The sequence below is a fragment of the Salmo trutta genome, chromosome 20 (assembly GCF_901001165.1).
Source record: "Salmo trutta chromosome 20, fSalTru1.1, whole genome shotgun sequence".
Lineage (NCBI taxonomy): Eukaryota > Metazoa > Chordata > Actinopteri > Salmoniformes > Salmonidae > Salmo > Salmo trutta.
In genome coordinates, this window is record NC_042976.1 from 49386692 (window position 1) to 49412905 (window position 26214).

At 44.1% G+C, this 26214-nt stretch overlaps 1 protein-coding gene across 2 annotated transcripts in view; it reads left to right on the top strand.

Moving 5' to 3' along the window:
• Nucleotides 1–25410, top strand: part of LOC115156204 (poly(rC)-binding protein 3) — a 172179-nt gene extending 146769 nt beyond the window's left edge. For both annotated transcript variants that reach the window (XM_029703584.1, XM_029703585.1), the window contains exons 14-16: nucleotides 22088–22140; nucleotides 22555–22724; nucleotides 24089–25410. In XM_029703584.1, the coding sequence (XP_029559444.1) occupies nucleotides 22088–22140; nucleotides 22555–22724; nucleotides 24089–24143 (278 nt within the window). In that variant the 3' untranslated portion in view covers nucleotides 24144–25410. The remainder of the gene's footprint in view (nucleotides 1–22087; nucleotides 22141–22554; nucleotides 22725–24088) is intronic.
• Nucleotides 25411–26214: the final 804 nt, after the last annotated feature.

Genomic DNA, 26214 nt, shown 5'->3' on the forward strand with positions numbered 1-26214 from the left:
GATATTGCAGAAGTTTCCCCTTGAAATTCAACACGTCTGCGGCAAGGACAACTCGGTGGCTGATTGTCTTTCGAGGGTGGGCAGTCAATACGATTTTTGTGTTCTGTGTTTAGCCAGCAAATTGAACTGCCGCACATTTTAGATTGACTGCACGTTTTTTCCAGAGATTTGTTTTGTTTTGGTTGGGCTCTTTCTTAAGTATAACAGAGAAATATTAAAAGTGTCATTTTTCCTCTGTTTTCACAATCTTGCGTTTTACGCAGATACTTTATTTTCTCTATATACAAAAATAATAGCGATGTAAAAGCTGACTGGTAGTCTAGCTAACAAATAATACAATTGACTTCCCTTTTTTTAGCTAGCTAGTTCCAGTTAGTTTTCTCATCATGAATGAAGTAGGTATAGTAACAATATTTTCATGCAATATCGACACAATTTAGATTTATGCATTGACAGTTTGGAGTGGACACAGACCAACACTCTACCACCACGTTGGGTCTGGATTACCAAGAGACTGCCACTGACAACCCAATCAGCACCCATCGCATCATCCATAATATAAGACAGGGCAGGCAGGGGTATTGAGGGTGTGCAACTTATATTTTTTGTTAAATAAATAATTTTCCGCAAAGATTGGCCTACGTTTCCATATTTCCAGAACACTTGTGATTGGAGCTGTGGTTTTTCTATGCTGCATTTCTGAAACAGAAATAGCAGAGACAGACAAGGATGAAACATTACATGATTTGTAAATCATTTATATTTTAATGATATCTATTGAAATGATGAATTCTTTGAGAAATACAGATACATACATGATCAGGTAATGACTACAGATATGATACATTTCTGAAAACGTGGATTCCTTCATGACTGAGTATAAAGGCTTAGATTTGTCAGCATGTTGACACCCTTTCCGGAGTTAGAATATTCTACAAATATGTAAACGGGTGCATGCGCATCAGGTGCATGTCTTGAACGTATCTCAACCCAGATATCTCCCTGGACTCAAATGGCAGCAGGGAGATTTCGGAGGTCCAAATTGAATGCATGTATAAACTGTCCCATTAGGGAGAATACCCTAGCTCCGTATATGAAATTAAACTCCCTAGATTTGATGTTCGCGGCTCCGTGAAAATCGAATTAGCATAATAAAAAAATCCCCATAAAAATCATTAAAGCCACAGGTATGTTTTTTTGCATTTGCTGTGTCTCAATACACCACATCCGCTCGACAATGGTGAAAGGCAGCAGAGCTGCAGCTGTGTTTGTCAGACCATGAGACATCCTGAAAAATCAGTCTTCTCATGATAACATCAGTAGTGTCTGAACGGTTTGGCCTACAAACTACAGTATTATGACCCCTCTGCGGAAAGGTGAGACTCTCACAAACACATACATGTCGGTTTGCTCTAGGATGCCCACAAGCCTCACAAGACTCATCTGAAGGTAGCCCAGTACCACTTTTAAAAAAGTATTGAAGTATACACTATGGAATTAGGTTAGTTCCTAAAAAAGGTTTAAATATGTGTCAAATATTTTGTTTTTATTTTTTCCTGATCTTTCTTATATCTCTCAGATATAGGACAAACACTTCAAAACAAACTTCCTTTTATTTTATTTTCTGTGGTTCCATGTATGAATGTGTTATTCAATGTGTTTCTATGGGCTAATAGCAGTAAGGAAAAATTCAATGTTTCATCAAATAATGTTTTCATATTTTTTATGTATATCTAAAGAGGTCCTAAAATTCTAAATCAAATAGCTAAATGATCCTTGGTATGACCCCCGGCTTAGACTCTAGGGGTTTTAAGGACGTGTATCTGGAGCATGTCTACACCATATATCTAGTAAAATGCCAGATATCCAGAAATATATTAAGATATCGCCTAATATTCGCAGTTTTTGCCAAGTGCTGTTGTTTGAATTGAAGCGAGCAGTCCATAAGCAGCAGGCAAAGGATAGCAAGGATCTGAAAATATTATGTATGGAGGAATGGTCAAGATCCCTCCCAATGTGTTCTCTAATCTCATAAAGCATTTTAGAAAAAGGCTTATCCTTGCAAGGTGAGGTATTGAAAACAGGTGCCAATAATGTTGATCCTTATCTTTTTGAGAAAAAAATAACATTACTTGTTAAAGGCCCAGTGCAGCCAAAAATGTAATTTCCCTGTTTTTTATATTAAATATTTCCACAATTGTAAGTCTTGAGCGTTGTGGGAGAGGAATCAGACGCAGGAAGCTGCGATATAGGGTAATGGCTATTAATGAGCCCAATGGCAAAAACACAAGCCACCCCAAATAGCAATATGAGTGCACACAAAACAAAGTGCCCCAAACACAGGGGACAAACACAGTCGGCGCAAAAACACGCACTAGCGCAAAGCACCAACAGCGTGTACACAAGCAATACAATAGAGAAACAATCTCGCACAAAGAGCAGGCGGGCCTACAGGCTAATATAGCCCCGCTAATCAACCCAACACAGAACAGGTGCAAACAATAACGGAAAGGGGGAAAACAAAAGGGAATCGGTGGCAGCTAGTAGGCCGGTGACAATGACCACCGAGCGCCACCCGAGCAGGAGGGGGAGCCACCTTCGGTGGGAGTCGTGACAGTACCCCCCCTGACGTGCGGTCCCGCAGCACGCCGACACCGGCCTCGAGGGTGACCCGGAGGGCGAGGCGCAGGGCGATCCGGGTGGAGGCGATGGAAATCCCTCAACAGGGACGGGTTCAAGACGTCCTCCACCGGTACCCAGCACCTCTCCTCCGGGCCGTACCCCTCCCAGTCCACGAGGTACTGCAGGCCCCTCACCTGGCGTTTCGAGTCCAGAATGGCCTGTATGCTGTATGCCGGGGACCCCCAATGTCCAGAGGGGGCGGAGGGACCTCCGGCACCTCACCTTCCTGCTGGGGACCAGCTACCACCGGCCTGAGGAGAGACACATGAAACGAGGGGTTAATACGGTAATAGGAAGGGAGTTGTAACCTATAACACACCTCATTTATCCTCCTCAGGACTTTGAAGGTCCCCACACACTGCGGCCCCAGCTTCCGGCAGGGCAAACGGAGGGGCAGGTTCCGGGTCGAGAGCCAGACCCTGTCCCCCGGTACGAACACGGGGGCCTCACTGCGGTGGCGGTCAGCACTCCTCTTCTGCCGTCCACTGGCTTGCTTCAGGGATTCCTGGACGGCTCTCCAGGTCTCCTTGGAGCACTGCACTCATTCCTCCACCGCAGGAGCCTCGGTCTGACTCTGGTGCCATGGTGCCAGGACCGGCTGGTAACCCAAAACACACTGAAAGGGTGACAGGTTAGTGGAGGAGTGACGAAGTGAGTTCTGGGCCAACTCCGCCCATGGAATGTACCTCGCCCACTCCCCTGGCCGGTCCTGGCAATACAACCGCAGAAACCTGCCCACCTCCTGGTTCACCCTCTCCGCCTGCCCATTACTCTCGGGGTGATAACCGGAGGTCAAGCTGACCGAGACCCCCAGACGCTCCATAAACGCCTTCCATATCCTGGACGTGAACTGGGAACATTGGTCAGAGACAATGTTCTCCGGCACCCCGTAGTGCCGGAAGACGTGGGTAAATAGGGCCTCCGCAGTCTGCAGGGCCGTAGGGAGACCGGGCAACGGGAGGAGACGGCAGGACTTTGAAAACCGATCCACAACAACCAGGACCGTAATGCTCCCCTGAGACGGGGGGAGATCTGTCAGGAAGTCTACTGACAGGTGAGACCATGGCCATTGTGGAACGGGGAGGGGCTGTAACTTCCCTCTCGGGAGATGCCTAGGAGCCTTACTCTGGGCGCACACCGAACAGGAAGAGACGTAAAACCTCACGTCCTTAGCCAAGGTGGGCCACCAGTACTTCCCCCTGAGACCCCGCACTGTCCTCGCCACACCAGGATGACCCGAAGAGGTTAGTGTGTGGGCCCACCGAATCAATTGATCATGGACACCGAGCGACACGTAAATGCGACCCACGGGACACTGTGAAGGCGCAGGTTCCTCCCTTAACGCCCGCTCGATGTCCGTGTCCACCTCCCATACCACCGGTGCCACCAGCCTAGAAGCTGGAATGATGGGAGTAGGATCGATGGGCCGGTCCTCAGTGTCATAGAGACGGGAAAGCGCGTCGGCCCTCATGTTCAGGGAGCCTGGTCTATAGGAAATAGTAAACCTGAAATGAGTGAAGGACATGGCCCACCTTGCCTTACGCGGATTCAGTCTCCTAGCTGCCCTGATATACTCCAGATTCTGATGGTCGGTCCAGATGAGAAAGGGATGCTTAGCCCCCTCAAGCCAGTGTCTCCACACCCTCAAGGCTTTTACCACCGCTAGCAACTCCCTGTCCCCCACATCATAGTTGCACTTCGCCGAACTGAGCATCTTCGAAAAGAAAGCACAGGGGCGGAGTTTCGGTGGCATACTCGAGCGCTGTGATAGCATGGCACCCACCCCAGCCTCAGATGCGTCCACCTCCACTATGAATGCTAGAGAGGGGTCCGGGTACGCCAACACGGGTGCCTCGGTGAACAGCACCTTCAACCTTTTGAAGGCTCCGTCCGCCTCAGTCGACCATCGCAAACGCACCAGCCCCCCCTTCAGCAGCGAGGTAATGGGAGCCGCTACCTGGCCAAAACCCCGGATAAACCTCCGGTAGTAATTGGCAAACCCTAAGAACCACTGCACCTCCTTCACTGTGGTTGGAGTCGGCCAATTACGCACGGCCTTAACGCGGTCACACTCCATCACCACCCCCGTGGTGGAAATGCGATAACCCAGGAAGGAGACGGCTCATTTGGAGAACACACACTTCTCAGCCTTGACGTATAGGTCATGCTCCAGCAGTCTCCCAAGCACCTTGCGCACCAGGGACACATGCGGAGTGTGGGTGGCGGAATATATCAGAATATCATCGATATAGACAACCACGCCTTGCCCATGCAGGTCCCTGAGAATCTTGTCTACAAAGGATTGAAAGACGGCTGGAGCATTCTTTAACCCATACGGCATGACGAGGTACTCATAATGGCCCGATGTGGTACTAAATGCGGTTTTCCACTCGTCTCCATCCTTAATACGCACCAGGTTATACGCGCTCCTGAGGTCCAGTTTTGTGAAGAATCTTGCTCCGTGAAATGATTCCACCGCCGTAGCGATGAGAGGTAGCGGGTAACTAAACCCCACCGTGATAGGATTTAGACCTCTGTAATCAATGCACGGACGCGGACCTCCCTCCTTTTCCTTCACAAAAAATAAACTTGAGGAGACGGGTGAAATGGAGGGCTGAATGTACCCCTGTCCCAGAGATTCCGTGACATATGTCTCCATAGCCACCGTCTCCTCCTGTGACAATGGGTACACGTGACTCTTGGGAAGCACAGCGTTAACCTGGAGATCTATTGCACAATCCCCCTGTCGATGAGGTGGTAATTTGGTCGCCCTCTTTTTACAAAAAGCGATCGCCAAATCGGCATATTCAGGGAGAATGCGGACGGTGGAAACCTGGTCTGGACTCTCCACCGACGTGGCACCTATGGAAACTCCTATACACCTCCCCGAACACTCCTCTGACCACCCCTGGAGAACCCCCTGTTTCCACGAAATCCGGGTATTGTGATCAGCCAGCCAGGGAATCCCCAGCACCACCGGAAACGCAGGCGAATTGATAAGGAAGAGACTAATCCGTTCCTTATGATTCCCCTGCGTTACCATGTCCAGTGGAACCGTGGCCTCCCTGACCAGCCCTGACCCTAATGGCCGGCTATCTAGGGAGTGCACGGGGAAGGGGGGATCTATCGGCACTAGAGGAATGCCCAGCTTGATGGCGAGTCTGCGATCCATAAAGTTCCCAGCTGCGCCTGAATCGACTAGTGCCTTATGCTGGGAAGAGGGAGAAAAATCAGAAAACAAAATGAATACGAACATGTGACCAACAGGGGGTTCTGGGTGAGTTTGGTGCTGACTCACCTGGGGTGACCGAGAAGTGTTCTGCCTGCCCTCTCAACTCCCAGACTGACTCCTCCAGCACCGGTCGGCCGTGTGTCCTCTCCGATCACAGCTGGTGCAGGAGGAGCCACCTCCACCGGTACCCCTCGGCACGCCCCCCCCCCCCCCAACTCCATAGGAGTAGGGGCGGGAGTGTACGGAGGTGGAACGGACAGGACCCTTTCCGAACGCCCGTGGGCAGCCAGCAGATTGTCCAGTCAGATAGACATGTCGATCAGCTCGTCGAGGGAGTCCCGACCAGCTAGCTCCCTGCGGACGTCCGCCCGGAGACTAAACCTGTAATGGTTTATCAGGGCCCTGTTGTTCCACCCCGCCCCAGCGGCCAAGGTCCTGAACTCCAGCGTGAAGTCCTGCGCGCTCCTCGTCTTCTGCCTGAGGTGGAACAGCCGCTCACCCGCCGCTCGTCCCTCCGGAGGGTGGTCGAACACGGCCCGAAAGCAACGGGTGAACTCCGGATAGTGATCCCTCGCCGAGTCCGGACCATTCCAGACTGCGTTGGCCCACTCCAGAGCTTGGCCCGTCAGGCAGGAAACGAGGACACTCACACTCTCCTCCCCCGAGGGAGCAGGTCTTACGGTGGCCAGGTACAGCTCGAGCTGGAGCAGAAATCCCTGGCACCCAGCCGCCGCTCCATCATACTCCCTCAGGAGCGCAAGACGCAGTGCGCCGGAGCCAGACGCAGTGGGAGGAGGATGTGGCTGAGTCGGAGGAGCCGGAGGTGGAGAGAGGAGACCACTCCTCTCCCATCGGTCCATCCTCTCCATCATTTGGTCCATCGCGGATCCAGTCCGATTGAGGACTGAGGTGTGATGGAGCACGTGTTCCTCCATCGAGGGAAGGGGGTTGGCAGCTGCTCCTGCTGACTCCATAGTGGTGCGGGATTCTGTAAGGCTTGAGCGTTGTGGGAGAGGAATCAGACGCAGGAAGCAGCGATATAGGGTAATGGCTTTTAAAGTGCCCAAAGGCGAAAACACAAGCCACCCCAAATAGTAATACGAGCGCACACAAAACAAAGTGCCCCAAACATAGGGGACAAACACAGTCGGCGCAAAAACACGCACTAGCGCAAAACACCAACAGCGTGTACACAAGCAATACAATAGAGAAACAATCCCGCACAAAGAGCAGGTGGGCCTACTGGCTAATATAGCTCCGCTAATCAACCCAACACAGAACAGGTGCAAACAATAACGGAAAGGGGGAAAACAAAAGGGAATCAGTGGCAGCTAGTAGGCCGGTGACGACGACCGCCGAGCGCCACCCGAGCAGGAGGGGGAGCCACCTTCGGTGGGAGTCGTGACAACAATACAGATCTTAATTTGGGCCAGTTTGCTACAGCAGGAAAATAATCCTGCAACAACACAAAATTTGAATTATTATGTTGATTTTAAAACTAATGGACATTTTTGTAGGGGTTGATACATTTTGTGTATCGGAAAATCAAGTCTGAAATTTCAAAGTGGAAATTACAAACTTCAGAAGCCTTTTTAATCCTCAAATACTCTACAAGTTTTCCTGCAACAGAGTGATCAAATTAAGATCCTACATCTGCATGAAGTCGAAATAACACTGATAATACCCTTTCTCTGTAAGCTGATTGAAAAAAAATGCCTTAGAATTTTTTGCCCGCTTCATAACATCATAAGGCGATCTGATTATAATAGACTAATGAACATTCATTGTTCATTTGCATATACTGTATCCTCCTAGTTCTGGTGCTGGTCCCGCCCAAAAGCAAGAGAGACAGTGCAAAGATAGCCATACTGCAAAGTCTTCCTTCGAACAATCAATTTGTCTTATTTGGCGTTCATTAATTTTTTTATAATCAAGTGTCAGAGAAGTTCAGTCTGGACCTCCACATCTGCACAGGACTGCATTCCAAATCAGGCTAGGTACCCATCTGGATTTTCCAGAAGCTCCATCTTTATGTCACATGGATCTTGAAAGCAACAGCAGTAGCAACCATTCCTGAAGTAAGTGTTAGATTGTTTTATTTAGTAAGTAAATTATATGCTATTCGTGGGTTGCATGCTTCTTCACAATATTGTGACTTAGAAAACAGATGACATTTCTGAAGGAGGCAAATAATTTGTAGGAAAACATTTTGTCATCACAGTGATGTTGCCAGTTTTACTTTAGATGGAGTATAACTTTAGTCAGACCGGATTTTTGCTAGCTAAAGTTAGGATTGCTAGCTATTTTTGATTAACTTTTCAAGCTATGGCGTCTCGCTAAAGTAAATTTGATGACATGATAATGATGGCAAAGTTGTTTCCTACTTTACCAATGTCATCGTATTTCCAGGCCACTAAAGTGTCTAGATTGCTAGCTAGTAAAGTCTTTGAGCTAACTAATGCTAGCTAGATAGCCTTTTGACTGTTAAAAAAAAGAACAAAAAAAAGCCTTTTGACTGTTGTTCAAGCTGCAGTCAGTCAGTCACCCACAACAGACCAAGGTAGCCTACTTGATTTTGCTTGTGTATTGTATTTTATGTTAATGTTTTCCTTGACTATACAAAATAAATTGCTAATATTGACAATTTGAAAAGTATTTGTCATTAGAGCTAAAACGAACTGGCTTGTGATTGGATTAGTACTGTAGCTACTAGCCTGCAAGACAGACGAGAGAGGTTATATTATTATTATTATTAGCTAGCTAGATATCTCATAAGGTTGATGTTTATTTGTGATGTGATTCCAAGAAAAGAATACGCCTTCTGGCTGTTGAATGCAATAATGAATGTATAGATTGATAGATCATATATCATATCATATATTTTTATGTGCTAAAGGGTCATCATTGAGGGAGGACCATGAGGTCATGGACTTCTTGGAGGAAGATGCTTTTGATGAGAAGCTACTTGGTGAAGATGATGATGAAGAGTATGACACACACAAAGGACAGACAGATAAATATTGACTGGCAGAGAAACAGCTGAACTGGTTTCCCCCAATCCTCCTAGGTTGTTGCTGGTGGAGGTGGCTGCTGTACATACCAAGCTGGTGGTGCAGGTTGTAAAAATGATCTAGCCTGGTCCCAGATCTGTTTATGCTGTCGTGCTAACTTCTAATGCATGACAGTTGGCATGCCATGTTACCACAGCAGTTGGCTATACATATAGCACAAACAGATCGAAGACCAAGCTAACATTTGGCTGATTGTCAGAACAGAAAGTGTGAAACTTAAATGTACTTGAGGACTACTCTAGAAATGGTTGTCTGCGTTAAAGGAAAGATAGAAAGGAGAATATGACGTGGATTGCTTGTGTGGTATCCCAATGCGAGGGCAGGTAGTTGTGTATTATTATATGGTTATAATAGTGATGCAACTTGCACTTTGTTTCTAGGTTTGAATGAGACCATGTGTTCCCCTAACCTTATTCTTTCAATAAAGTAATTGTTTTATTAATATTATATTACTTGTGTATGTCGTTCCTTATCATATGTAAGACTTAATGCATTCTGTAATTTGCTTTGGTGCAGATGTGTGTTTAATTTACTATCCGGATAAGAAACTGATGATGGAAAATTCCATACATTTTTTTAAAAGTACCATCTGTCACAAACAGGTGTTCCTTATTTTGTATGGATCACAATCTAAATACATTTACTATGAGTTATACTTTGAAGAACTTGAGTTGTAAAACAATAACTTGAAAGTACTTACATGCCATGATTTTGACTTTCATTATAACCTTGTTTATGATCTGTTTATTATGTTATGTAAATAAATAGGAACAATTTATGAAGAATGACAACAACCTTTTATTGCAATCTGGTTTCTTTATTTTCTTTCAACACAGAAACATTCCAAAATGTGTAACTCAAGAGTATTTATTCATTAGACAAATTTAAATAGTATCATCAGAATGTCTATTTAGAATTATTAATTAGGCTTTGTGATGATATTGAAGATTATACCATGGGCCTCTGCGTCTCAGTTCGAAGTATAACTTCTTGTGTTGGACCTCTGAGACACAGATGCCTAGAGTCTGCCCTGTAGATAATCATTGCTTTCTGCAATGAAAAGTAAATGCCAGGATGGCCCACAATGCAAACAGGCTGTTTTGGTCCTGCATATTCTGGTGACATATTGAAAACAGTACAACAATGATATAGCAAATGAAGATGTGTGATGTACATGCCTTTTGTTTTAATAATAACGTAGCCTACACACCCGTGGAAGTTTGTCACTTTCAGGGTCCAACTCCAGCCCCAAATGACAGGTTGAATACCATGAGCCTTTGTTATTATGTTTTATTTTAAAGGGGTAAGGGGTGGGCTATAGACAATTCCATCAGCCAATCAGGGCTGTATATAAATACACTATCTATACAAAAGTATGTGGACACCCCCTTCAAATGAGTGGATTTGGCTATTTCAGCCACAACCATTGGTGACAGGTGTATAAAATCGACCACAGAGCCATGTTATCTCCAAAGACAAACATTGACAGTAGAATGGCCTAACTAAAGAGCTCAGTGACTTTCAACGAGGCACCGTCATAGAATGGCACCTTTCCAACAAGTCAGTTCTTAAAATTTCTGCCCTACTAGAGTTGCTCCGGTCAACTGTAAGAGCTATTATTGTGAAGTGGAAACGTCTAGGAGCAACAACGGCTCAGCCGCGAAGTGGTAGGCCAAAAAGATGACTGTCATGAACTCAGATACCTTCTGCGCCTTGTCCTGTTGTTTCCGAAGTTTTATTTTGTTCATAAATGTTTGTGTCAAAACCTGCTGGTTTGGACTAGATGTTTACCAAGTGGAGCCCCCTTCACCTGGAATAGCTTATGAACGTTTTCAGCACTGTAGAAGCTGTGGTTATTATGCTCTTGTCCGGGACAATATTGACAATCCGGAGTACCAATATGGCAAGTGTTTGCTTGCGGAGGATTTCAGGAATGAGGTGGATATCCTTAGCAACGAAATTTCAATTCTGCGCGAACTTTTGGGGAAATTGCAAATTGGAAATTTCTCATTCTCAACTCCTGTGGCTGGGCACCGCTCGGGTTTGATAGATGTATCCCCGCCTTGTAATCTGTCCCTGTTCAAATGGCCTGTGCTACCTGGAACTTGCCTGCCAAGGATGTCGTCTCCATCTGCTTCTCCTCAATATTGTAGTGGAATAGACTTTGAACAGCAAGAGGATTATTCCAAACAGTGCTGGTCCCATGTCACAAATTGTGAAAACCAAAGGCAGCGGCATGCTAAATGGACGAGAGTGTCTGCGAGAGGTCCGGAGCAGATCGACATGAAGAATAGCTTTGCCGCCCTGGTGCCTGATCTACCTGCTACTTCATCGCTGAGACTGCCTGTGTCTGCGACAGCTGTGCTGATTCCAAACACACTGACTCCAATAGCGGCTTCGTCGTCGAGTTCGGCTCCTTTCCCTCTCTCTGGATCTGACAGGGCTCTGCATGCTGTGGAAGGTCTGGACCTATCGCTGGGAGCTGCGGGTGTACGCTATTCTGCTTCTCGTGGGCCCTTGAAATGTTCCAAGAGTTGTGTGAGGGGTAGGAATGGGTGGATTTCTCCACCCCCTTCTCCAGTCAATGTATTGGGCAGTTCAATGGTGAGAACTGTCTTAGTCCCTGGAGCAAAAACATTATGCTATCCAGGAGCATGAGAACATCAATAAACATCTCCCAAACATTTTAAACCTGCACCAGGAAATTGAGTCTATGTGGGATTCAATGACATTATAAAGGGCAGCTCAGAACAGCTGAAGATGGATTTTAAAGAACTGACTGAGTTTCTGCTTGACACCAACAAAACACCCCATAATATCTGGCCCTGTGCCTTCCCTAAATCGTGGCATTGAATGTTTCAGCAGACTTTTAGCCCTCCATAACTGTCTACTTGACAATTGCAGCTCTGTGGGTGTAACATTTATTAACAATTTTGATATCTTCTGGAAACAAAGCTTGTTTTTTAAGGAGGATGGGATCCACCAAAATCATTTTAGTTCCTTGATACTTTCACAGGATTAGCAGGCTGCGATGAGACAATGACTTATCAATGACCCAAGCCCAGCTCAGTTAATCCCTACCGTTGTGTCGCTGAGTTGTCATAATGCTTCAGCAAATATACATTATCCCAGGGGCGTTGGTAGACATAATGGAGTTACCTAATTTATGTCCCTCTTACTGCCCTGAATGCCTCTGCTGATCCGACAGCTATTGTATGCAGTAATCATGTGCTTTTGAACCAGTTATACTGTTACCATTGAGGCGGTGTGCCCTAGTAGGAAGTCCACTGTGTGCAGCTCACCCTACACTAACACAAATAACATGAGCATGTTTACTTCTGCTAAGCTTCCCAGTAAAGCAATGAAAACAATCAAGCATCCCATAAAAGTGCTAAAAATAGCCCACATGAACATATGTAGCTTAAACCGTGGACTTCCAAGGTTTATGAAATCAATAATTTTCTAGTAACAGATGACGTTCATATTCTGACTATCTCTGAAACTCACTTAGATAATACCTTTGATGATACAGTGGTAGCAATACATGGTTATATTCAGAACCACATTCCTGTAAAGCTTAGAGATGATCTAATGTCAAATACTGTTGAAGTAATATGGCTACAGGTTCATCTGCCTCACCTAAAGCCCATTATTGTGGGAAGCTGCTATAGACCACCAAGTGCTAACAGTCAGTATCTGTATAACATGTGTGAAATGCTTGATATTGTATGTGATATCAACAGAGAGGTATTTTTTTCTGGGTGATTTAAATATTGACTGGCTTTCATCAAGCCGCCCAATCAAGAAAAAGCTTCAAACTGTAACCAGTGCCTGCAACCTGCTTCAGGTTCAGTCAACCTGCCAGCATAGTTACAAACAGCACAGGAATGAAATCATCAACATGTATTTATCGCATTTTTACTAACGCTGCACAATTTTGCTTTAAAGCAGTATCCCAATCCATCGGATGTAGTGATCACAATATAGTAGCCATATCTAGGAAAACCAAAGTTCCAAAGGCTGGGCCTAATATAGTGTATAAGAGGTCATACAATATGTTTTGTAGTGATTCCTATGTTGTTGATGTAAAGAATATTTGTTGGTCTGTGGTGTGTAATGAGGAGCAAGCAGACACTGCACTTGACACATTTATAAAATTGCTTATTCCAGTTACTAATTCTCACAATACACATCCAAGTATAACTAATCAAATTATGAAAGACAAGCATTATAATTTTAAATTCAGTAAAGTGAGTCTGGAAAAGGTGAAAAAGATTGCTGTCTATCAACAATGACAAGCCCCCGGTGTCTGATAACTTGGATGGAAAATTCCTGAGGTTAATAGCGGATGATATTGCCTTTCCTATTTGCCATATCTTCAATCTAAGCCTACTAGACAGTGTGTGCCCTCAGGCCTGGAGAGAAGCAAAAGTAATTCCGCTACCCAAGAATAGTAAAGCCCCCTTTACTGGCTCAGCCTGTTACCAACCCTTAGTAAACTTATGAAAAAATACTGTTTGACCAGATACAATGCTATTTATTTTAAGCAAATTGACAACATACTTTCAGAACGCTTGTAGGTAAGGACATTCAACAAGCAGGGCACTTACACAAATTACTGCTGATTGGCTGAGAGAAACTGATGATCAAAAGATTGTGGGAGCTGTTTTGTTAGACTTCAGTGGGCTTTTGACATTATCAATCATAGTCTGCAGATGGAAAAACGTGTGTGTCATGGCTTTACGCCACCTGCTATATTGTGAGTAAAGAGTTACCTGTCTAACAGAAGACAGAGGGTGTTCTTTAATGGAAGCCTCTCCAACATAGTCCAGGTAGAATTCCCCAGGGCAGCTGTCTAGGCCCCTTACTTTTTTCAATCTTTACTAATAACATGCCACTGGCTTTGAGTAAAGCCAGCACTGCTCTGCCTTTTTAACAACACTATCAACAAGACAGGTCCTATAGGCCCTAGTTTGTCTCACCTGGACTACTATTCTCTTGGGTGGTCAGGTGCCACAAAGAGGGACCTCGGAAAATTACAATTGGCTCAAAACAAGGCAGCATGGAGATATTGACTTCATCATTATACCACAACACGTGCCACCAAAAGGTCTCTTCACAATCCCCAAGTCAATAACAGACTATGGGAGACCATAGAACCATGGCTACATGGAACTCTATTACACATCAAGTAACTGATGCAAGCAGTAGAATCAGATGTAAAAAAGATAAAATATACCTTATGTAATAGCAGGGAGTGTGATAAGACACGCACTCTACACACACGTACACATGGATTTTGTATTGTAGATATGTGGTAGTAGAGTAGTGGCCTGAGGGCACACACTTTGTGTTGTGAAAAGTGTTATGAAATCTAATGTCATGTAATATTCTAAACTGTATATAACTGCCTTAATGTTTCTAGACAACAGGAAGAGTAGCCGGAGAGGAGGGCTGACGTTTTACATGCTCTTAACCAACTGTGCTATTTTGTTAGTTTTTGTTGTTGTTTGCAACTTATTTTTTAACTAATTATGTACATAATGTGGCTGCTACCGTCTCTTATGACCGAAAATAACTTCTCGACATCAGAACAGCGATTACTCACCTCGAACTGGAAGAAGCTTTTTCCTTGAACGAGTCTGACTAGACGGATATACTGTTTTTCCGGGAACAGGCCCATATCCCCGTCCTTCGGGCTGCCTTCTGAGAATTTGTGGGCGAGTGAGTAAACTCCCACTGCCATCCGTTCTATTGGCCAACGTGCAATCATTGGAAAATCAAGATTATCCTACCAACGGGACATTAAAAACTGTAATATCTTATGTTTCACCGAGTCGTGGCTGAACGACAACATGGATTATATGGTGGCAGGGTAGCCTAGTGGTTAGAGCATTGGGCTAGTAACCAAAAGGTTGCAAGTTCATATCCCTGAGCTGACAAGGTACAAATCTGTTGTTCTGCCCCTGAACAAGGCAGTTAATCCACTGTTCCTAGGCCGTCATTGAAAATAAGAATTTGTTCTTAACTGACTTGCCTAGTTAAAAAAAAAAATCAATTCACTGGCCGAACAGAGAAGCTATGTCTGGTAAGATGGGGGTGTGTGTCTATTTGTCAATAACAGCTGGTGTGCGATGTTTAATATTAAAGAAGTCTCGAGGTATTGCTCGCCTGAGGTTGAGTATATTATGATAAGCTATCTACCAAGAGAGTTCTCAACTATATTATTAATAGCAATCTATTTACCACCACAAACTGATGCTGGCACTAAGACTGCACTCAACCAACTCTATAAGGCCAGGGACATTAACCTGTTGAGGATCTTATCCCGATCTTATCCCGGTATTGGGATTCATTGTCATGTGACCATGGCGGGGAATTCAAAACTGCAAGAGTAATCATTTCAAAAAATCAAATAATCAACTATTTTCCTCCATTTGAAAGATATATCTCCTAAATCTAACCACGCTGTCCGATTTTCAGAGGCATTACGGAGAATGCATAAAGTTAGGTTATGTGAGGAGAGTACATTGACAATAGCTGCGTGTAATGTTTAGCCAATTCAAAGAAGGGCATCAACAGACAGAAAACTAGCTAGAATTATGCACTTACCTTTGACAATCTGCATCAGATGACACTCATAGGACATTATGTTATACAATACATGCATTTTTAGTTCCATCAAGTTCATATTTATATCCAAAAACAGCATTTACAGTCGCGGTGAAATTCAGAATTTTTTTCGGCTCGAATGCACCCAGTGAATCCAGCATTACAAATCACGGAATTACTATTCGAAAACATTGGTAAATTATAATATTGTCATTCAAAGAATAATATATTATCATCTCGTAATTGCTACCGAAGGGCCAGATCTCAAAATAACTTTACTGGGAAATCACATTTTGTATAAACTGGGTACTATGCTAACAACAATAAGCTATATGCTAAGCTAAGCTAAGCTATACCGTTAGCATTAGCATCATCTAATATCGATAATAACATTCTAAATATCCCCTTACCTTTGATTATCTCCATCAGAAGGCGCTGCCAGAGATCCCAGGTCCAGAACAAATGTGGTTTCTTTTGACAAAGTTCATAATTTATGTCCAAATAGTTAGCGTTCAGTAGGCTCCCACAAAATGAGGTGGGCAGTGTAAAGTCACGTCGAAAAACTAAAGAAAACCTAGTAAATAATCTATTTACGTTTGTTTAAACATGTCAAACGTTGTTTAGCACTAATCTTTTGTTCCATTTTTAACGTGAAACATCAGTAAACATCAGTAATATTTTCACACAACCTATCAAGTGTCTAGAATAAACGATAATGACAAAGGCACTCTTCTCAGATTCATGCGCAGGCGCAAAAAATGAAGTGATGACGTGTCAACTTGTAAGCTTTCTAATTCGGTGTGTATTTATCACAGATGCTTCAAACAACTTTCTAAAGATCGTTGACATCTAGTGGAAGCAGTAGGAGTTGCGAACTGAATCCTTTCTCACTGTGGTATCTTTAAAACAATGACACTAAATAGTACAGCCACAAAATTCTCATTTTTTTTAATCTATTTTTCTCAGGTTTCTGCCTGCAATATGAGTTTTGTTATACTTACAGACACCATTCAAACTGTTTTAGAAAATTCAGAGTGTTTTCTATCCGAATGTGTTAATAATATGCATATCCTAGCTTCTGAGTTGGTGTAGGAGGCAGTTAAAAATGGGCACATATTTTTTTCAAAATTCTCAATACTGCCCCCGTGGCCCGTAGAGGTTAATGCAGGCAAACTTAAATCCGTTTTTCCTCATTTCTACCAGTATGTCACATGTGTAACCAGAGGGAAAATAACTCTCGACCACCTTTTCTCCACAAACAGAGATGCATACAAAGCTCTCCCCCGCCCTCCATTTGGCAAATCTTACCATATTATATCCTCCTGATTCCTGCATACAAGCAAAAACTAAAGTAGGAAGTACCAGTGACTCGCTCTATACGGAAGTGGTCAGATCAAATAAAATAAAATTGTATTAATCACATGCGCCGAATACAACAGGTGTAGACCTTACAGTGAAATGCTTACTTACGAGCCCCTAACCGACAGTCCAGTTTCAAAAAATACGAATAAGAATAAGAGATAAAAGTAAGTAATTAAAGAGGAGCAGTAAAAAATAAGAATATATACAGGGGTGTGCCGGTACAGACTCAATCTGCGGGGGCACCGGTTTGTTGAGGTAGTATGTACATGTAAGTAGAGTTAATTAAAGTGACTATGCATAGATGACAACAGATAGTGGCAGTGGTGTGGAGAGGGGAGGGCAATCTGAATAGTCTGGGTAGCCATTTGACTAGATGTTCAGGAGTCTTATGGCTTGGGGGTAGAAGCTGTTTAGAAGCCTCTTGGACATAGATTTGGTGCTCCGGCACCGCTTGCCGTGTGGTAGCAGAGAGAACAGTCTATGACTAGGGTGGCTGGAGTCTTTGACAATTTTTAGGGCCTTCCTCTGACACCGCCTGGTATAGAGGTCCTGGATGGCAGGAAGCTTGGCCCCAGTGATATACTGGGCCATTCGCACTACCCTCTGTAGTGCCTTGCAGTCGGAGGCCGAGCAGTTGCCACAACAGGCAGTGATGCAACCGGTCAGGATTCTCTTGATGGTGCAGCTGTAGAACCTTTTGAGGATCTGAGGACTCATGCCAAATCTTTTCAGTCTCCTGAGAGGGAATATGTTTTGTCGTGCCCGCTTCTCAACTGTCATGTTGTGCTTAGACCATGTTAGCTTGTTGGTGATGTGGACACCAAGGAACTTTTAGCTCTCAACATGCTCCACTGTAGCCCCGTCGATGAGAATGGGGGCATGCTCGGTCCTCTTTTTCGTGTAGTCCACAATCATCTCCTTTGTCTTGATCATGTTGAGGGAGAGGTTGTTATCCTGGCACCACACGGCAAGGTCTCTGACCTCCTCCCTGTAGGCTGTCTTGTTGTTGTTGGTGATCAGGCCTACGACTGTTAAGTCATCAGCAAATGTATTGATGGTGTTGGAGTTGTGCCTGGCCGTGCAGTCATGAGTGAACAGGGAGTACAGGAGAGGGCTGAGCACGCACCCTTGCGGGGCTCCTGTGTTGAGGATCAGCGTGGCGGATGTGTTGTTACCTACCCAGATGAAGCAGATGCTAAGCTACAGGACTGTTTTGCTAGCACAGACTGGAATATGTTCTGGGATTCCTTCAATGGCATTGATGCATTGAGGAGTACACCACATCTGTCATTGGCTTCATCAGTAAGTGCATCGATGACGTTGTCCCCACAGTGACCGTACGTACATACACCAACCAGAAACCATGGATAACAGGCAGCATCCACACTGAGCTAAAGGCTAGAGCTGCCGCTTTCAAGGAGCGGGACTCTAACCCGGAAGCTTATAAGAAATACCGCTATGCCCTCCGACGAACCATCAAACAGGCAAAGCTTCAATACGATCGAGTCGAACTACACCGGCTCTGACGCTCGTCGGATGTGGCAGGGCCTGCAAACCATTACAGACTACAAAGGGAAGCACAGCCGGGAGCTGCCCAGTGACACGAGCCTACCAGACAAGCTAAACTACTTTCATTCTTGTTTCGAGGCAAATAACACTGAAACATGCATGAGAGCATCAGCTGATGTGAGTAAGACCTTTAAACAGGTCAACATTCTGGCCGCAGGGCCAGACGGATTACCAGGATGTGTACTGCGAGCATACACTGACAAACTAGCAAGTGTCTTCACTGACATTTTCAACCTCTCCCTGACTGAGTCTGTAATACCAACATGTTTCAAGCAGACCACCATAGTGCCTGTGCACAAGAACACTAAGGTAACCTGCCTAAATGACTACCAACCCGTAGCACTCACATCTGCAGCCATGAAGTGCTTTGAAAGGCAGGTCATGGCTCACATCAACACCATCATCCCAGAAACGCTAAACCAATTCCAATTTGCATACCGCCCCAACAGATCCACAGATAATGTAGTCTCTATTGCACTCCACACTGCCCTTTTCCACTGGGACAAAAGGAGCACCTGAGAGCATGTGAGAATGCTGTTCATTGACTACAGCTCAGCGTTCAACACCACAGTGCCCACAAAGCTCATCAATAAGCTATGGACCCTGGGAAAAAAGACCTCCCTCTGCAACTGGATTCTGGACTTCCTGACGGGCCACCCCAGGTGGTGAGGGTAGGCAACAAAATGTCTGCCCCGCTGATCCTCAACACTGGGGCCACTCAAGGGTTTGGAATCAGTCCCCTCCTGTACTCCCTGTTCACCCATGACTGCGTGCACAAACACGACTCCAACACCATCATTAAGTTTGCTGACGACACAACAGTGGTAGGCCTGATCACCGACAACGATGAGACAACCTATAGTGAGGTGGACAGAGATCTGGCAGTGTGGTGCCAAGACAAAGGTGCTGATCGTGGACTACAGGAAAACCGCTGGCCGTATAGGCCCCTATTAACATCTCTGGATCTGTAGTGGAGCGGGTCGAGACTTTCAAGTTCCTTGGTGTCCACATCAACAACAAACTATCATTGTCCAAACACACCAAGACAGTCGTGAACAACACCTTTTCCATCTCAGGAGACTGAAAAGATTTGACATGGGTCCACTGATCCTCAAAAGTTCTACAGCTGTACCATCAATTGCATCCTGACTGGTTGCATCACCGCCTGGTATGGCAACTGCTCGGCCTCCGACTGCAAGGCACTACAGAGGGTAGTGCGAATGGCCCAGTACATCACTGGGGCCAAGCTTCCTGCCATCCAGGACCTCTATACCAGGCAGTGTCAGAGGAAGGCCCTAAAAATTGTCAGAGACTCCAGTCACCCAAGTCATAGACTGTTTTCTCTGCTACCGCGCGGCAAGCAGTACCAGAGCGCCAAGTGTAGGACCAAAAGGCTCCTTAACAGCATCTACCCCCAAGCCATAAGACTGCTGAACAATTAATCAATTGACATCCCCCCTCCATTTGTTTTGTACACTGCTGCTACTCGCTGTTTATTATCACTTCACCCCTAGCTACGTGTACAAATTGCCTCGACTAACCTGAACGCCCACACATTGACTCGGTATATAGCCTTGTTATTGTTATTTTATTGTGTTACTTTTTATTATTTTTTTCTTTCGTTTTTTTTGGTAAATATTTTCTTAACTCTTCTTGAACTGCACTCTTGGTTAAGGGCTTGTAAGTAAGCATTTCATGGTAAGGTCTACACTTGTTGTATTCGGAGCATGTGACAAATAAAGTTTGATTTGATTTGCTGCCTTGGCAGCAGCTAACGTGGATAATAAATACAAATACAAGCTCACAGAACAGGACTGGCGAGTGTTGAAGCGCATAGCACGTAAAAATCGCCTGTACTCGATTGCAACACTCACTACCGAGTTCCAAACTGCTCTGGAAGCAATGGCAGCACAAGAACTGTTCGTCGGGAGCTTCATGAAATGGGTTTCCATGGCCGAGAAGCCGCACACAAGCCTAAGATCACAATGTGCAATGCCAAGACTTCTACTGGTGTGGTGTAAAGCTTGCCGCCATTGGACTCAGGAATTGTGGAAACGCATTCTCTGGAGTGATGAATCATGCTTCTCCATCTGGTAGTCCAACAGATGAATTGGGGTTTGGTGGATGCCAGGAGAACGCTAACTGCCGCAATGCATGGTACCAACTGGTATAGGAGGAAAAATGGTCGGGAGCTGTTTTTCATGGTTCGGGCTTGGCCCGTTAGTTACACGGAAGGGACATTTTAATGCCACAGCATACAATGACATTCTAAACAATTATGTGCTTCCAACTTTGTGGCAACAGCTTGGGGAAGGCCCTTTCCTGTTTCACGGGGGCATTACAATTGGAACACCGAGCCAGGCCTAATCGCCCAACATCAGTGCCAGACCTCACTAATGCTCTGGTGGCTGAATGGAAGCAAGATTGCAGCAATGTTCCAACATCTAGTGGAAAGCCTTCCCAGAAGTGTTGAGGTTGTTATAGCAGCAAAGGGGGACCAACTCCAAATTATTGCCCATGATTTTGGAATGAGATGTTCGTCGAGCAGGTGTCCACATACTTTTGATCATGTAGTGTATATTCAAATTTGTATCCCCATGCCCACACAGTCTGACTGAGTGTCACGTCCTGGCCAGTATAAGGGTTAATTGGTATTGTAGTTTGGTCAGGACATGGCAGAGGGGATTTGTTTTATGTGGTTCAGGGTGGTGTTTTTGTTGTAAGGGCATTTGATTTAGTATTCCGGGGTTTTTGGGCACTGTTTGAGTTTCACGTATTTCTATGTTGATCTAGTTAGTTGTATGTCTATGTTTGGTTAATTGGGGTGGACTTCCAATTGAAGGCAGCTGTGTGGTGTTGCCTTTGATTGGAAGTCCTATATTAGTTGGGTGTGTTTGTCTGTTTAATTGTGGGAGATTGTTCTGAGTTTAGCCTTGTCAGACTGTGTGTTGATCGTTTGTTCTCTTTTAGTTATTTTTGGTGTTCATTTTGGAGAATAAACCTCAAGATGAGCTTACACATACCTGCTGCGTTTTGGTCCTCCTTAACCAACGACAACCGTGACACTGAGCATTTCAGTGGCTAAAGGAGGCCCAGGGAAATAAATTATAACAAGTTATACAAAATAATAATAATAAGTGCACAAAGTGATGATTTAAACATTTAAATTAAAAAGACAGCATAGGGGCTTTAAACAAAATATTTCTCTCTGAGCAATTGTATTAGTATAAAATAAATTAAAATCCTGTTTATTTGAGCATACAATATAGCTCAGTATTTTTATTATTTATTGTATACAGTCTTTTTTGCTCATCTATATCAAGGGTGGCAATACATTTGGATCCCACTGTACATTAATGGGATCTCGATTATGTTGGATCTCACCCCAAGGGCACGGCTCTCATGTTGACTACTATGGTAACAAACCAAGGTCCTTGGTTCATTGATGCCTTAGGACTGCAATCCTGAGACCAAGGTCCTGACTCACAGCAAGACATCCTCCAATTGATAAAAAATGCTATTTATGCCATGTTCTCTCCTTCCCTGTTCCCCAACACAGGTTTGGATACCAGCCCCCCGGCCAGCACTCATGAACTCACAATTCCAAATGATGTGAGTAAAGGACAACAGTAGGATAAACTACTAATGAACCGGTATCAGGGTCAACTCATTTTATCTCTCCGCTCAGTAGATGAACAGTAATTCAAAGAACTTCCCCACAAGATAACTTTTACTGTGAAGACAAATATTAGTTAACACAGACATACAAAGACTTAAAAATGCTGCCTTGTAACACCATCAACTTTCAATGACATGAAAAATACCTCATGAAAAATGAAACATTTCTCAAATTACTTTAAATTAATTTCTTGTAGTTACTGGGTTTCAATGGAACTGACCCTGCAATGAGCCAATGATGTCGCACTGCTTTCATGATTGAGCTTTTTAAAGCTCAAATCAATGAAAGCCAGCCCAAGGCTTCTGTTCCAGGTTTCCCAGTTAAGAACCGCTGCCATTTCTTCCCAGCTAATAGGCTGCATAATCGGGCGCCAGGGAACCAAAATCAACGAGATCCGCCAGATGTCTGGGGCGCAGATCAAAATCGCTAATGCCATGGAGGGCTCGTCGGAGCGCCAGATCACTATCACAGGAACCCCCGCCAACATCAGCCTTGCCCAGTACCTCATCAACGCAAGGTAACCTCTTACCCACCGCCAACATCAGAGCGCTGACACTAATAATGCTAATGCAAGCAGTATGCATTGTTAGCATGAGGCCGAATCAGTGACCTGCAGTACATTTCCGTGGGAAATGGTTGTCTGTGGAGGAGTCCCTTTGTACAAAGAAGCCTTCTGTCAAATGCCTCCACGGCTATTTCTGGCATCGATATGAGTCATAATGTGTGATGGCAGTTAGGTGGCAACAGACCTAACCTAATGACATGTTTTATTGAGATTAGACAGCAATTGATTCAATTTTGAAAATGTTGTGTCATTATTGACGAGGATTATATCATTATTATGATAGACCTTTCATGGCAGGCTGCTTAGGTTAAATGTCACTGCTCTGGCTAATGACTGAGCCCAGTAGAAAACACATCCACCTCAACACAGGTAAATAACACATAAATTAGGTAGCCTAGTGTTTAGGGCATTGGGCCAGTAACTGAAAGGTTGCTGGATTGAATCCCTGAGCTGACAAAGTAAAATTCTGTAGTTCTGTCCCTGAGCAAGGTAGTTAACCCACTGTTCCCCGGGTGCTGTGGATGTTGATTATGACAGCCCCCCACAACTCTCTGATTCAGAGGGGTTGGGTTAAATGCAGAAGACACATTTCAGTTGAAGGCATTCAACTGAGTAGGTATCCCCCTTCCTTCTCTGTGTTGAAATCAAGCTCTTTATTTATAGATAAATCTAGTAGGCTATTACAGAGGATTCAGTCCCAAATGGCAGTCTACTTCCTATATATTTAGGGAATAGGGTGCCATTTGGGACCGAGACATTGTCTCAGCACAAAGTCCATTAACCTTTTACATAGATGGGAATCTGACCCTGGTGGTGGTTGGTAGCATCTACTCCTGTATTTGCCAGAGGCAGTATAGCCAGGAGCTGAGCAGTGTATTATATAATATTGGAGATCAAATTTGTATTTTAAAGTTCCCTTATGCTCTCCCCTCTCTCCTTCTTCTCACTGTCCTCTAAAACCACTCTTTCATTATCACAAAACAAAATAAAAAGCTTTTTCCCATAAAGTGTCAGAAATGTTCATATAACTTATCTTCAAAGTTGGGTCATGGTCATTAGAGCACGGAGAACAAAGGCCAGGTAGTCTGTCCCTGTTTTAGTCAGTTTTATTCCCTTGGCACCTAATGAACACAACCTTGAAATGAGACAGTGTCAGGGGTTCAGTCCCAATCCATATGCTTCAATTCTTACTGATACACACAATTTACAACATGGGGGCTTTGTTTTCTGTGACTTCTTTCTTTCAGAGTTTGGTTTGCAGAGAAGCGGTTGGAAAGAGACTAATGGCTATTGCTTTCCCACAATTCCACTGACAGGTTCAGGGATGTGGCTGCCATGTGGAATGACCCGTCATCCATGACAACATCCTGAGGCCCAAATCTGGTTCCACAATCAAGAAGCTAACAGCAGCAACTGTCTCCCCAATAACCCCATGTATACTCCCACAGAACTTAATGGCTACCTGATTCCTTTAGCACTTGACACTTAAGCTTTAGCAGCTTTGAAGAGGCTAAAGAGGCTATTTGTAAAGCAAAGTGAAACAATTTGACTTGAATTCTGTTCATGTAATGTAAAGAGTTACGTATAGTGTTTCAGCATGCCGACTGCTTAGGATAATTGTTACATCATTTTTCTGTTTGCTAGGTCAGAGATAAGTTTGCAGATTCAATCTTGTAGTTAATTGTCAGGCAAGTAAAAACGGATAAAAAGTGGAAAACAAAAAAATATTGCTATTCAGATTGCTACTGGGCAATGCTATTGGCCATGAGTCTCGAGTGATGTGATGCGTTTGTGAAGAGATATTGTTGCGTCAAATTTGGAATGAAAAGGAAGTGCTTTTTATGTAAATAGTAAGGAGGTTTCGGAGGTTCTCCATTTTGCAGGGAGACTTAAATTATTAAGTCAGCAACTTCCATTGTGATAGAGGACTACGTTTGAACTCACACTATTCTTAGCTCAAGAGACTTAGGTGCAGGTTTTTCAATTAGGGAAAATCCGGAATTACCTGGAAAATTTGGGATTGGTTTTAATGAAATTGCATCATAAAATCCATATGCATGACCAATATACAATAGTAAATGTAACATGGAGACCTAAAAGACAGAATGCTGCAGAGTTTCACTGTTGTGCGAAAGTGTCCAATCTCAGAAAAGTTTTTTTTTCTATTTTTTTTCTATATTTTTCCTTCACCCTTCCCTTCTCCCCTCTTCCTTAACTATTCTAGGCTGACGTCTGAGGTCACTGGAATGTGAACACTAATTTCTACCCATCATTCTTCACTGCATCACACGACCCTTGTGTCAATGGCATTGCACGTTTATTTTTGTTCTCTGTATTTATCTGTCCTGCGCCTTTAAGCGGTCCTAACTAATTTATTTTATGTAAAGTAAACATGATACCCACACTGTTAACATGAGTCTCCTCACCTGCCCTCAACCGACTATTCAAAGGACACTTTATTTTTGGGCATTTTCATGTGTTTTACTCTGAATTCAGTTTATTTAATCATTTTAAAACACAGGTATAGTGTCTATGCTCATGATATATGCAGGGTTCGAGAGAGACTAACCATCCGAGAATCGTCCCAAAGTGCAATTTCAAACGCCCCAAAAAGAAAATAAACTGTCCCAAATTAAAATACGTGTCTGTTTTTAATGTTTGATTTGCTAACATGGGTCTAGGACCAAAGTAATTCACAATGCTTTAATAGTAGGCTAATAAGTGTACTATTGAAATAGGCTAGGACAGTCAACGGAGCCAGAAATTCACATCAGAATATTTGCCTCTAAAAATGCATACATTGTAATAATATCTGAATATATTTTGCATAAATAATTACATGGCAAAGTTTTGGGTGATATGTGCACAGTAAATCTTGCTGGGGCAAACTCCAATTTTTATTTAGATGCATGTCAGCAAAGCCACTACACTACATTACATAATTTATGCAGCAGCATACAAGACATTTTTGGACTCACCTTGTTGTGCTGTGCTCACTTGAACAGGAAGGTGGCGCGGCGGTCCTTCTCGTGGACAAATTTTGTCATCCAACATTGTCATCAAAGTCTGGCATTCTCTAGATTTATGATGCTTTCAAGACAACAAGGTTGAATCATGACGTCAGTGATCTTCAGGTCGAAGCTCTAGAAAGAGGCCTTGGAATTCCGGTTTGGAAGACCGTTCAAAAGGGATTTTCCCAGTCGGAGCTCGTTTTTTTCCCCCAAGTTTCCATTTGTCTTGAACTCACTGAAGACTGAAATGTCCCAGTTCCAAGTTTCCAGTTGTTTTGAATGCGGCAGAAGTAATGCTGGATTGACAGCATGGCTAATGTATTCAACTTTTTCTGGCCCATGGTGTGTTGCGAGTGAATATTTATTTGGAAAAGAGACCCTTAAACCCAGACTTGGACCACACACCCTCTCCACTGAATAACAGGCTAGTG